Here is a 14840-nt window from a genome sequence, read left to right as displayed (position 1 = left end):
TCTGGTTTCACAGAGATTACAATTTGGAGAGTAATAGAAAGCCCAATTTGCTAAATAGGAAATTGGGAAGTAACAAAATCTCTTAAGAAAGAAGTGACATGATTAAAATAGTGTTTGAGAAAGTTAAATTTGGAAGCTTAAAAAGTAAATGCTGAGGAGAAAAAGTAAATCAGATAGGATTTTAAAAAAATAACGTTCAAGTTGAGTTGAGTAGGTACCGAATCTGAATTATCAGTGTAGTAGTGAAAATATAGAAAAAAGGGGAAACCCGGGGTTAATTATGAAGCACTATATTAAAAATGTTATATGAGAAAGTAGAAAACATAGTGTTACCAATTACAGAAGTTTGATAACTAGCCTATTAATAAAAAAGCCTATTAATAAACATCACCAGTAGGCAATTGTATTAGTCTATCCTCACACTGCTATAAAGATATACCTGAGATTGGGTAATTTATAAAGAAAGAGGTTTAATTTACTCACAGTTCTGTATGGTTGGAGAGGCATAAGGAAACTTACAATCACGGCAGAAGGTGAAGGGGAAGCAAGTACCTTCTTCACACGGCGGCACGAGAGAGAGATAGTGAGGGGGAAACTGACACAGACTTTTAAACCATCAGATCTTGTGAGAAGTCACTCACTATCACAAGAACAGCATGGGGGAAACCACCCCATGATCCAATCACTCCCACCACTTCCCTCCCTCAACACACAAGGATTACAATTTGAGATGAGATTTGAGTGGCGACGCAGAGCCAAACCATATCAGCAATGCAGATGTGTGTGTGTGCGTGTGTGTGTGTGTGTGTGTGTGTGCATGTAAGCTTATCATGTATGGCCTTTATTGTGTTGAGGTATAGGCATATTTCTTCTCCACATGTTTTTTTGAGAGTTTTTATTATATTATTAAAAGATGTTTGATTTTGTCAAATTTTTTTTCTGCATCTATTGAGATGATCATATGGTTTATGTTCTTCATTATGTTAATATAGTATACCATATTTATAGATTCGTGTTTGTGTGTTTGCACTCTGGGATAAATTTCACTTGATCAACTTCTATGGATTTATCTACAGAAGACATAACTTCTGATGATGCTGTTGTACTCACCTGTTCAACAGAAGAAACAGGGTTCCCATCGAGGAATGCAAGAAGTGGAAAGGCAGTGTACTGGATAAGCTGCTAATCTGGCCTGGATTTAGATTTTCTTCCCTCTTCCCAGACTGGCTAAACTACATTGTTCTTGGTAGTTTCTAATCCTTTTTTCTCAGAGTCAACCAGGAGACCTGGGTCTATGCTAAATTGTCTTCCTGATAGCATGGCTTGGAAGTCGTCTAAACTGCAATCAGTACTGTCAAGATAATCCAACAACTCAACCTTTCCCAAAAGATTGATGTTATCATTCAAAATGGAATCCATCATGGTCACTGGATCTTCTGAGGTCAGACTGAATGAGCCATTTAGCTGGACAGCACTAGACATGAGAGGGTTGCTGCCATTACTGCCTGAACTTAGGGATTCTCTGGCTGGTTCACTCTGCTCTCCACTCCGAATGGCAGGTGCATACTCATCTTCATTGTCATCTTCAAAGACGACAATATCAGGGTACTGGCTACAATTGGAGGGATCAGACATAACATCCTGGAGATATATATATACACTTATACATATATGATATATGGATATGATATAATATCCCAGTTTCCCAGTTTCTGGAATAACTGGGATATTTTCTTCATTTGCATTATCATCAGTAACATTGTAAATAATGATGTCATCTGAAATCATCTCCCTTGGCTTTAAACCTTCAGTCCTACTGTGTGGAACTTTATGATGGTGATTATCAGTCGGTTCTCTGACTATGTGCTGAAACAGATTCTTCTTTTGGGCTCCATTGGTGTTTAAAGTAGAGGATTTTTACATTTTAAACTCACAAGTTGGTTATTTTGAACCAATGCAACAGTAAACTGGACAATCTTTCGAATAACTTGTTCCTGTTGTGCATGCTTTGCTCATAATTCTGACATCTCCTTCCAAAGGGACTCATTCTCACTTTTTAATTCAGAAAGCCTGTACTCAATAGTTTCCTGTTTTATTGAAATCTTCTGAGCACTACTTATAATTTTTTTTAAATTCTTCCTGAAGAATTTTTTTTTATTCTGGTTTTGAAGATGAAACCTTCCTTTTAATGTTCTCCAACAAGTCATCCTGTCCTTGTTTGAAGTAAGGATGCTGAAATTCTACAGGACCATCTCTTTCCTGCTTTACAATTTCAGAGTTGATATGTACTGCTTTACGGAAATCATACATATTCAGTTGCCTCACAAAGCTTGCCATGTTATTGTGCTTGAAATATTTGGGAATAATTTCTTTTGCAAATCGTTGCTCATCCAAGACCAGAAAACTTTGGCCATTCTGGTTCCAGGTGATGAATTCGTTAGTGTGGGTTTCCTCCACAAGAGTCCACAGCTTGCTGAGGAAAGTTGGCAGTTCAAACTCTGCTTCCTTGTTAACAGGTGCACAGGGATTCCAAATTCTACATCCAAATGTGGTGGTAGCATCGGCGGCAGCGACCGGAATAATTTATTAAAGATTCAGTTGTTGGACCAACTGGATGTCATTACTTTAGAAAGGTGAGTAACTGTCATCCAGGATATAATCTGTGCCCTTCATTAGCGACAAATATATGAAACAATTACAGGTCCAAGTACAAGGGGTCAAAATGGGATTGTCAGCCACCACTGTAAAACCTATCAACTCACTCTCAATTTTTTTTTGCTGGATGCCTACATGACATTTGTCCCTGCTGAATGAATATTCTTACTGCTTAACGGAGAGATAATTTTACTAGGGGAACACAACAATTGATAAAATGAGCTCTAAATTCAGTCTCCTTACTGAATTTACATTCATTTTGCTGAACCAACTGAGAGGTGAAGCTGGCTGGGCTTCTGGGTGGGGTGGGGACTTGGAGAGCTTTTCTGTCTAGCTAAAGGATTGTAAACACACCAATCAGCACTCTGTGTCTAGGTTAAAGTCTGTAAATGCACCAATCAGCACTCTGTAAAAACGGACCACTCAGCACTCTGAAAAATGGACCAATCAGTGCTCTGTAAAATGGACCAATCAGCAGGACGTGGGTGAGGCCAAATAAGGGGATAAAAGCAACCCGCTAGATTCCCCTTCCACCCTGTGGATGCTTTGTTTTTCAGCTTAGCAACAAATCTTGCTGCTGCTCACTCTTTGGGGCCCTGCTGCCCTTATGAGCTGTAAAATTCACCACCAAGGTCTGCAGCTTCACTCCTGAAGCAAGCGAGACTACAAACCCACCCGAAGGAAGAACAGCTCTGGAGGTGCCACCTTTATGAGCTGTAACACTCGTTGCAAAGGTCTGCAGCTTCACTCCTTTTTTTTTTTTTTCTTTTCTTTTTTTTTTTGTTTTTGTTTTTTAATTATTATTAGACTTTAAGTTCTAGGGTACATGTGCGCAACGTGCAGGTGTGTTACATATGTATACATGTGCCATGTTGGTGTGCTACACCCATTAACTCATCATTTACATTAGGTATATCTCCTAATGCTATCTGTCCCCCCCGCCACCTCAGGACAGGCCCCGGTGTCTGATGTTCCCCACCCTGTGTCCAAGTGTTGTAGTTGTTCAATTCCCACCTATGAGTGAGAACGTGCGGTGTTTGGTTTTCTGTCCTTGCCATAGTTTGCTGAGACTGATGGTTTCCAGCTTCATCCGTGTCCCAACAAAGGACATGAACTCATCCTTTTTTATGACTGCATAGTATCCCATGGTGTATATGTGCCACATTTTCTTAATCCAGTCTATCATTGATGGACATTTGGGTTGGTTCCAAGTCAGCGAGACCACAAACCCACCAGGAGGAACGAACAACTCCAGACATGCCACCTTTAAGAGATTTTAAGAGCTGTAACTCACTTTTGAAGTCAGTGAGACCACAAACCCACCAGAAGGAAGAAACTCTGGACACATCTAAATATCTGAAGGAACAAACTCCGGACACACCACCTTTAAGAACTTTAACACTCACCGGAAGGAGCCAACAGTTCTCTAAATTATTTTGAACTATATACAGGGACTGATGAGAAGTTACTAACTTAATACATGACACCTGAATAAACAACTTTAAAGCAATTAAAATTACAATATAAACCCAACTTTAGATCCAGTTAAACATGTGGCCTTTACTTGATGGATTAGAGGGCGTTTGTTGGATTTTTGCCCATATCATGGTCGTGCTGTTCTATCTTTCTTCTCAATTACTATGGAGAAAATATAGTTAAAAAGTCATCAAGGAGAGATTTGGGTGAATAGAATTCTGAAAGTAAATATGAAATTAACTTTATGATTAGGACTCAAAATTTTCCTACAAATGGCATTATGAACCACAACATTTCCTTTCGTATCTATTTCTACTTGCTTATCAAAAACTGTGCTATAATGATAAATTGAAAATGCTGCTTTTTCAGTGAAGAAATTAAAATTAAAAGATCCTTGTGATTTTTCCTAAAGAATGTCTCATATGTACTTTAAGTACTCTTAGGCTTTTTAAAAAAATATAGAATCTCTGAGGTCTTCATGGATCTTGCTTTTAGATCCTAGAAGTCTTATTAATTAATTGACTTGTGTTCTTCTCTCCCAGAGGTACTGTCTCCCAGAACATAGAGGAAATCTCAATACTGTAATTATATGAAAAAGCTGTAGCAAAACCGAAGCCCTCGTGGATAACTGCTGTTGATATTTTGGCAGTATTCAGAGATGCCAAAGAGCTCAAGACCTCTACTTGCATATCCATGGCAATCTATCCTCTTGCCTTGAAAGCATACAAGTTTCTGAGAATTCAGGATAGATAATATCTTGTGCATTGATTCCTCAGGTTCACTTTGCTTATCTATAGATTTTTGTTCCTGGAATCACTTCAGTTTTGGCAGAACATGATTTGAAAAATTCACCTTGACTCTCTTCTAAAAAGGACTATAAAACTTTTCAGGAAATCAACTACTGAAAAAAAGACTTTAAAATAGAACAATGAGGCACATAAGCCACATTTATCTATGGGAAGAATCTAAAACTGTAATAATAAATGTGGATTTGTGGGGAATGATTCATTTTATTTCAAAGTAATTATTTTTCAGTACTTATAATTATGACAGTCATTAATTAACTTTATGTTTATCCTTTCTAGAATTAAAACAATAAACAGAGGAAAACATTGGAACTCTGCTGATTGATTTTTACCAGAATCTGACAAGTTACTAAACAATACAAGGTAAAAGTAACTTTTAAAACCTGTAAGTTTTTGAAAAATAAGTCACAAACTGACTACTTGTTGTTGGCTTCTGCGGGAATAACTCCCTTTTCCAGGTAAAAAATGTCATCAGCAATGCATTTATTAACATTTATAATGTTACAATGTTTATAACATTTATGATATAAATTTATTTTAATAAATTTGTTTTTTTACATTCTCTGATTCCACATACTCATTATCATTCAGCTTTTTTCTACGTAATAATATGTATTGAATTATTGTCATTCACTAGATTCAGAACATTATGTTGACAATACGCAGCAAACAAGCTGAGTTTGATGTTAAGGATATTATTGTCAAGTGAGGAATAATTACTATTAATAATAATATTAAATTATAATGTTGAAATGAGTTTGATAGAAATAAATCTTAGAGATTAAAGTAATCTGTTTTGCTTCTAGATGAGAATAAAATGAAGATAAATGATATATATTATTTTTCAAAAAATGATTTTTCATGCTGACTTCAGTCAGCTTTCTTTCACTTCTTAAATGTCTCACATCTTTCCAGACCCTAAGTGCAATCTAATGTAAGCTCTTACTACTTCTTAATTACTTACATCTTTAATTTTTGATAAAACGGGTGAATATTTTATTTTCAACATTTAATACAGTCTTAAATAATGATAACATCTTATGCAGCTTTTCTCTTAATAATCTTTTTTCTCAGGCAAAATACTCCATTTTTCCAAGAGTTCTTCATCTCTCTAAACTTTTAACAGATTGATTCTTCCCCTCAACTGAGAATGTTTTGTCCAAAAACGACCATATATATTATTGGTTTTCAACCTAATAAGCACTATTTGGTATGAATAGTGGGACTGAGCACTGAAAAGTTAATAAAAATAATGGCTAACATTTACTGAATACTTAGTTTACCATAAATGGTGCTAAGTGATTTACATACATATGTCATTTTCTATTCCCAAGAAAACTTTGAGGACTCTTATTTCCACTTTATATATGAGAATACAGTAGCATAGAGAGAGCGCATAAGTAACTTGTCCAAGATCCCATTTAGAAAGTGAGAGAAGCAGAACTGGAGCCTAGATTTATTTAAACCTAAAACCCATACTAACCACTGCAGTATTGGATGGATAGTTTTTATATTTTTCTCTGTTTCTGCATGATCATTATCATTCAACTTTTATCTATAATAAATATGTATTAACTGCCATTTACCAGACACATAACGTTATGCTGACAATATATGGAGAACAAATTGAATTTTGTCTTAAGTTATTGTCAAGTGAAGAATAATTAATATGTAATCTCAATATTAAAATATGGTGGCAGTTGGTCTCTTCAAATTATCTTTGGATGAGATGTTTTGACCCAGGTTGAAGAATTAGAGATTTTATTTGGAAATATGAAATTTTAACTACACTCTAAAGTACAAGCAGAAGTAAGGTAGGGGAACAGGAAGGGTCCTTTATTTAAAGTTGATATAGTACAGTGATTAATCATTAATGATGATTAAAAGCATGGATTCTGGAGCCAGTTTTCCTGGCTTCAAATCTTGATTCTGACTCAAGTAAGTGAATTTCAGCAGACTTCATTTCTCTGTACCTCAATTTACTCATCTGTAAACTTGGGAATATAATAATAACCACCTAATGTTATTATTGTATGGATTAAATGAGCTACTATGAAAGCATTTAGAAAAGTGTCTGGCACATAAAAAATGCCATATACATATTTGTTATTATTTTTACCTAGACAGAATCATGCACACAAAGCCCTTAGGACAGAGAAAGAGTGGCTTGTATTGTTAACATACGAAGTTAAAAAATCTATTTGAGCAGTAATGAGTTAATAATGGCTACAAAAGTTGTATTCAGGGCAAATAAAAGTGTAATCAGCAATGCCCCCATATGTATCCTTTGCAGTATTAATTTCTAAAGTAACTCTTTTATCTGTGGAAGAGTTCTACTGTAGATCTCTTTTTAAAGAACTGCAAGTCACATGGACACATAGAGGGGAAAAACACACACTGGAGCCTTTTGCAGGGTGGAAGGTGGGAGGAGGGAGAGGATCAGGAAAAATAACTAATGGGTACTAGGCTTAATACCCTGGTGATTAAATGATCTGTACAGCAAAACCCCATGACACAAATTTACCTATGTGACAAACGTGCACTTGCACCCATGAACTTAAAAGTTAAAGATCTCCAAGTCTTGGGATCAAGAAATGAAGGGAAGTTTTCTTTATGAAAGTGCTTTGATGGCCCATCTGGGACAGAAATTCTTGAATATGAGTAGTAATAATTTTGTGCTTGGTTGCGCACACCTTTTATCTTAGTGGGTATACATAACTTCCATCAGAATCCAGTTTCCATGACTTGTGAAAGGTAATTGCACTTCTCAAGTAGTTTTTTTTTTTTTAACTCAGTCACTTCCTTTATATTTGTTGGTACTCCAAATTAAGTCTCTGTTTTCCTAAACTTGACTATTAAAACCCCAAATATCTCCCAACCCAAACTAACTAATGTGCTTCCCAAAGTCATTTATTAAATTAATTGTGCTCTCTTCCAGTCACTGCTTCATGATGTTGAAGTTATTGTGTGAATCATGAGTGGGAAATGTATAAAGAAGTGGTACTTGGAAATGTGAAAGGCATTTGGGTAGAAAGGCATTGTATTAGATGCAGAGGCAAAAAACCTAACTCTAACACTTAAAGAATTAAGAAATGCAACTAATCTTTGGTTTCAACAGCAATTGATTGGCTTTAAGTCACAGTATACTTATGAGGCTAAAATTAATAATAACATTAATTTAAAAATAGCTTTGTAAATCCTAATACCGTAAGAGATTGTTTGTAATGCTAGGATCCAAACCAAGAGTTCATTTGTATATTTTGCCCTGTGCCTCTCAACAGGTTTCTACCATGGGTGACAGGGGAACAAGCAATCACTCAGAAATGACTGACTTCATTCTTGCAGGCTTCAGGGTACACCCAGAGCTCCACATTCTCCTCTTCCTGCTATTTTTGTTTGTTTATGCCATGATCCTTCTAGGGAATGTTGGGATGATGACCATTATTATGACTGATCCTCGGCTGAACACACCAATGTATTTTTTCCTAGGCAATCTCTCCTTCATTGATCTTTTCTATTCATCTGTTATTGCACCCAAGGCTATGATCAACTTCTGGTCTGAAAACAAGTCTATCTCCTTTGCAGGCTGTGTGGCCCAGCTCTTTCTCTTTGCCCTCTTCATTGTGACTGAGGGATTTCTCCTGGCGGCCATGGCTTATGACCGCTTTATTGCCATCTGCAACCCTCTGCTCTACTCTGTTCAAATGTCCACACGTCTGTGTACTCAGTTGGTGGCTGGTTCCTATTTTTGTGGCTGCATTAGCTCAGTTATTCAGACTAGCATGACATTTACTTTATCTTTTTGCGCTTCTCGGGCTGTTGACCACTTTTACTGTGATTCTCGCCCACTTCAGAGACTGTTTTGTTCTGATCTCTTTATCCATAGAATGATATCTTTTTCCTTATCATGTATTATTATCTTGCCTACTATCATAGTCATTATAGTATCTTACATGTATATTGTGTCCACAGTTCTAAAGATACACTCTACTGAGGGACGTAAGAAGGCCTTCTCCACCTGCAGCTCTCACCTGGGAGTTGTGAGTGTGCTGTATGGTGCTGTCTTTTTTATGTATCTCACTCCTGACAGATTTCCTGAGCTGAGTAAAGTGGCATCCTTATGTTACTCCCTAGTCACTCCCATGTTGAATCCTTTGATTTACTCTCTGAGGAACAAAGATGTCCAAGAGGCTCTAAAAAAGTTTCTAGAGAAGAAAAATATTATTCTTTGATTATTATTTCTCTTTCACCAATTTTATTGTGGCTATTTATTTAATACACCTGTGGTCATTAATAAAAGTTACTCTCCTGAATGTCATAAAAATACTCTTAGATGTTTTCATGTGATGTGCTCTTTCCATATTTTACTTTTTTACCTCCCAAGACATCATTAATTCTGAAAATCTTGGATATTGGAGATATCCTGGACATTAGAGAAGTATTTTTATGATAAACCCTCTCACTGGTCTTCAACATTTTATTTCACAGAATTTATATCTATTGATTCTTGTGGCATAATGTAGAACAATATTTTGTATTTTGTTATAGTGCTTCAGCAAGATTTTATCTGGTTGTTTGTCTTTGGGATTGCCCATCCCTCCTACACACAATCATGGATAGTTGACAAAGATGCCCAGATTATTTTTAAATAAAATATGTCTTTAATTTTATAGCTAGTTTCATTAGCATGCTAAATGAGTATTAAGTTTTCACCTTATGTGTGCTAGATAGGAAGTACTAATAATAAGAAACAAACTATAAGTAATCTTTACTATATACATTAATTTGGAAAATGTTATACTTCATTATTGTGGAGTGCTCTAAGGTACTGCTAGTTGCTGGATCCCAGTGCAAAGAACTAAAATAGGAAATAGAGATCTTCAAACATTTTGATCAATCATGCCCTCAATTTTGATCTTCATGATTTTGTCTTGTGTTAATAATTGATAAGGAATAGTTAATAAAGGTATAGAATCAGGGAAGTCATCAAAACGGATTATGATCCAAAATTTACTTATCTGTGCCTCTTAATATAGGTACATATTTGATTAATCTTATTTAATATCTGTATAATATGTTCTGGCCTTACAGTGGGCTCAGGGATAAATAACCTCATTCTTTTGAAAGTTTAAAAGTTAGTGAGATAGTCAAATCCTTGGGCATAAAACCAAAATCCAGACATTTTGCCAAAGGTACTCATAGAGATCACAAAGTGGGGTGCCTGAAAGAAGGTGGTTGGTAATCAGAGAAACCCTTCTTGGGCTGCATGGAACATTGAGCAAAGGGGGATTAGATTGAAGTCAGGAAACCTGCTGCAGTGGTTTATAATATTGATGTGGGCTCAATGGTATGTCGATATTAATGAACAAAGGCAGATTTTTTAAACTGCAGGTAAAAGACCCAAAATATATTAACTGACTAGTATGAAGAGAATGTACAAAAGATGGTATGTTAGCCCATTTTTGAAATTGAGTGTGTGCGTGGTCATGGTATGAACAGATAAAAAGTATAGGAGCTCTCAGAAAACCTGAAATAAAGGGGGAACTTTCTTGCCTTGATGAACATGTATGAAAAACCTACAGTGAACATTTTAAATGGCAAGAAACTAGAAGCTTTCCTACTATTATCAGGAAAAATGCAAGGATGCCTTCTCTCACCACACCTTTTCAATATTTTAATGGAAGTGCTAGCCAAAGCAACAAAATAAGAAAAGGAAATAAAAGTGTTATGGGTTGAATGGTAGTCCCTCAAAATTCATGTGTTGAAGCCCTAAATCCTAGTACTTCAGAATGTGACTTTAATTAGTGATAGGGTCTTCAAAGATGTAATTGAGTTAAAATAAGGCTGTAGGATAAATCCTAATTCAGTATCATTTGTGTCCCTATAGAAAGAGGAGATTAGGGCACACAGAGGGACACCAGGGGTGCATGTGCACAGAACATCAGTCATGTGAAGAATCAACAAGAAGGCAGCCATCTGCAAGCTAAGGAAAGAGGGCTCAGAGAAAACCAACTCTGCTGACACCTTGATCTTGGACTTGCAGCCTCTATCACTAAGAAAATTAATTTCTGTTGTTTAAGAACCCAGTGTGTGGTGTTTTGTTATGGGATCTCCAGCAAATTCATACAAATAGGTCTATAAATTGGAAAAGAAGAGAAAACGTTCCTTGTTTGCAGATAACATATCTATGTAGAAAATTAAAAATAATAAACCCTTCTGAAACTAATAAGTGGTTACAGCAGAGTTGCTGTATGTAAGGTTAATATACAAATGCCAATTTCTTTTTTACATACCAGCAATGAATATTTGGATTTTAAAATTGAGAAAATGACTCTGTAGGTTATATCAGCAAGATGGCAGTATAGGAATTTCTAGCCCTGATTCCCTCACAGAAACATTAATGTGACAATGAACCAAAATACTTTTATGAGAATTCTAGAATGCACTGAAGAAGTTGCAGTACCCCCAGGCAACCACAAAGCCAAGGAAAGCGACAATGAAATGGGTAAGAAGAGAAATTTCATTTTGCCCACATCACCTACTCTACCAAGCTGGCACAGCTCTGCACTAGGACAGCACCCTGCCTCATGACTTCTCCCTTGGGAACAAAGATAACGGTGCAGAATCCAATATTGTGGCTTTTCAGAGGGCTGCAGGAGGGACTAATTTCTATCATTCTCCACTAAGAGCACTGATGGAACTAGTATAGTTTTAATGCCTGGAGGCTTCTGAGAACAAGGAGAGTGTGTATATGGGGTGGGAGTGGAGGTGGTTTGCTGTAGCTGGCATGGCTAGGCAGAATCAGAAAAAACCACATAACTTGAGCCTTCTACTTCAGAGGCAAGGAGAGTGGCAGAGTCTACATCTGGTTATAGGCTTTTGGGAAGGCTACTTGAAGGAATGGAATCAGTTTTGCCTGACTCAGGATGCTGATAAGGAGCAGCATACTTTGGATACCTGGTGACCACTGAAACCAAGGAAAGACAGTACTAGAGAACTAGCAGTACTGTGCAATGACACCAAAGAGGCAAGATATGAACTCCTGAAAAAGAAACGAGTAATCAGCTCTGAGAAATTGCATGAATGGACTCAGAGAAGTCACATCTTCCCCCAAAAGGTTTCACATATCCCTGGAATTTCTAGAAGGGCTGATTGGGGAGAGTCTCTTATACAAAGCCAGTCTGTAAAGACTGGTAGAGGTGGCTGTTTTTTCAAATGGGTGGGTTCCAATGTAAAGTTATGAGACACATGACACATATGAGACATATGAGACACATGAAGAAAAAAACAGAAAAACAAGGCTCAAAATAGGAACAAAATAAATCTTTAGTGACAGTTCTAAAGATTTGGAGATATATAATCTAAAGAATTGGAGATATATAAATTATCTGAAAAAGAATTCAAAATAGCTATCATAAAGATGCTCCATGACTAAAGAAAACTATGCATGAACAAAATGAGAATATCAACAAAAAGATATAAAATATAAAAAGAAGCAAACAAAAATTTTAGAGCTGAAGAATACAGTACTTGAACTAAAATTTACTAGAGTTTTACAGCAGTCTTCACAGAGCAGAAGAAAATCAGCAACTCAAAGAAAGGCCATGTGAAATTATTCAGTAAGAGTAACAGCAACAAACAATAATGAACAGTAAAGAAAACCTAAAACACATCATCAAGTGAAATAATATATAAATTATTAAGGTTCTAGAAGGAAAAAAGAGAAGAGGCAAAAAACTTATTTAAAGAAATAGTGGTGGAATACTGCCCAATTCTGGGGAGGGAAATGAACATCTATATACAAGAATCCCAATGGATTCCAAATAGGATGATCCTAAAGAAATCCACACAGATAAACATTATAATTAAATTTTCAAAAGTTGAAGACAAAGAGAATCTTGAGAGCAGCAAAAGAAAAGCAACTAACCACTTACCAGGAAATCTTCATGAAACTGTCAGTATATTTCTCAGCAAAAACCTTGCAGACTAGAAGAAAATAAGATGATACAATTCAAAGTACAGGAAGAAAAAAATGCCCATTAAGAATACCATATCTGGCAAAATATCTTCCAAAAATGAAGAATTAAAAACTTTTTCAGACTAACAAAAGTGACAGAGTTCATCACCACCACATCTGCCTTTAAAAAATACTAAAGTCCTTCAAATTGAAATGAAAGTACATTAAACAGCAGCATGAAAGCATATGAAAGTATAAAGCTTGCTGGTAAAGGTAAATAGGTAGAAAACACATAACACTTTGATACTGTAATGGCAATGCACAAATAACTTTTATTCTGGTATAAAAGTTAAAAGACAAAAGTATAAAAATATGTTAACGGATAGGCAATATTAAAAAAATGTAAGTCATGACATCCATAGCATAAAGTGTGTGTGTGGGAGGGAAGAATTAAAAGTGTAGAGTATTTGTATATGATTGAAATTAAGTGGTTATCAGTTAAAAATAGATTGTTATAATTGCAAGATACCTTATGTAAACCCATTGCCCCCACCCCTGCCACTGGTAGCTATGCCTGCAGGCAATGCCTTCTAGAACTTCAAGCCTAGCAATCCCACTTCTGTGTGAACACAGCTGGTGGGTACAGCTTCCTGCTGTCCTGGGAACCACCTGGATGGCATCGTGGGTGACCCAACTCACTTCTGCCACTGGTAGCCAGGTGGGCAACACTTGCTAGAGTTTCCAGCCGAATGATCCCTCTTCTACCTGAACTCAGCCAGCAAGTTCAGCCTCCCGCTGTCCTGGGAAACACCAAGACAGCCAGACACGTGACCCCCCCACCCCTTCTGCTGGTAGCCAGACAGGCAATACAAGCTAAATCTTCCAGCCCACCAGTCCTGCTTCTGTGTAAACTCAGCTAGAGGGTGCAGCCCCCTGTTGTCTTGGGAAGCACCCAGATGGTAGGGTGGGTGACACCTGCTGCTGGCAATGCCTGCTAGACTCCACACACACCTGCCAGGCAAGACATGTCTGCTACAGCTTCTAGCCCAGCAGTTACACTTCTGCTTGAATTTGCCAAGGGGTGCAGCCTCCTGTTGCCTTGGAGACACCCAGATGGCAGGGCAGGCAACTCCATCCACTCCTGTTTCTCATAGCCAGATGGGCTATGCTTGCTAGAGCTTCCAGCCCAGTGGTCTTGCTTCTGCCTAAACTATGTGGGCAGGCACAACCCTGTGTTCCCCTGGGAAGCACTTGGACAGTGGATTAGGGCTGACCTGTCAAAGTTGTGGCCTGTCTGCTAACTGAAGCCTCAGCATGAAGAAGCCCCATGTACTAGCTCACCCAACAGAAAAAAAAAACATGGACATGGAGACAGTAACTGGAGGGGGCTCTTTCAAGACCCAGGAGCAGATTAGAATCAAAGCCGGTCAACTGAACCCAGCTCATACTACAGTCAAACTCCCAAGGGCATCAAATAAGATAAAAGGAAAACAAAAACCCAAACACATCCTAAGGAAAGCAGCTTCAAATATTGAAGGAATATCCACCCACACAGATGAGGAAAAAAAAAAAAACAGCACAGGAACTCTGGAAGCTCAAAATGCCAGAGTAGAGTTCTTACCTCCAAATGACTGCATTAATTCCCCAGAAATGGCTCTTAACCAGTCTGAAATGACTGAAATGGCAGAAATAGAATTCAGAATATAGATAGGAATGAAGACCATCAACATTCAGAAGAAAGCCAAAACCCAATCCAAGGAAGCTAAGGAATACAATAAAAAGATACGGGACATAATAGATGAAATGGCCATTTTAAGAAAGAACCAAACTGATCTAATAGAGCTCAAAAACCCACTTCAGGAATTTCATAATACAATCACAAGCGTTATCAGCAGAATAGACCAAACTGAGGAAAGAATCTCTGAGCTTGAAGACTGGTTCTCCAA

The 14840-nt window shown here is 37.1% G+C and overlaps 1 protein-coding gene and 1 pseudogene across 1 annotated transcript; one reads left to right on the top strand and one right to left on the bottom strand.

The window, feature by feature from the left end:
* Window positions 1–1002: 1002 nt before the first annotated feature.
* On the bottom strand, window positions 1003–4826 carry LOC129136610 (heat shock factor protein 2-like; annotated as a pseudogene).
* On the top strand, window positions 4797–11149 carry OR9K2 (olfactory receptor family 9 subfamily K member 2). Its single transcript, XM_054663894.2, has 3 exons — window positions 4797–4907; window positions 5217–5300; window positions 8219–11149. The coding sequence occupies exon 3, from the start codon at window positions 8228–8230 to the stop codon at window positions 9167–9169; it is 942 nt and encodes a 313-aa protein (XP_054519869.2). The 5' UTR covers window positions 4797–4907; window positions 5217–5300; window positions 8219–8227; the 3' UTR covers window positions 9170–11149.
* Window positions 11150–14840: the final 3691 nt, after the last annotated feature.

The sequence above is a fragment of the Pan troglodytes genome, chromosome 10, assembly GCF_028858775.2.
Source record: "Pan troglodytes isolate AG18354 chromosome 10, NHGRI_mPanTro3-v2.0_pri, whole genome shotgun sequence".
Lineage (NCBI taxonomy): Eukaryota > Metazoa > Chordata > Mammalia > Primates > Hominidae > Pan > Pan troglodytes.
This window is presented reverse-complemented; position numbering and strand designations above follow the sequence as displayed.

Bases quoted from the DNA above. Each gene is read 5' to 3' on its own strand.
- OR9K2 (XM_054663894.2), top strand. From the start codon at position 8,228: ATGGGTGACAGGGGAACAAGCAATCACTCAGAAATGACTGACTTCATT.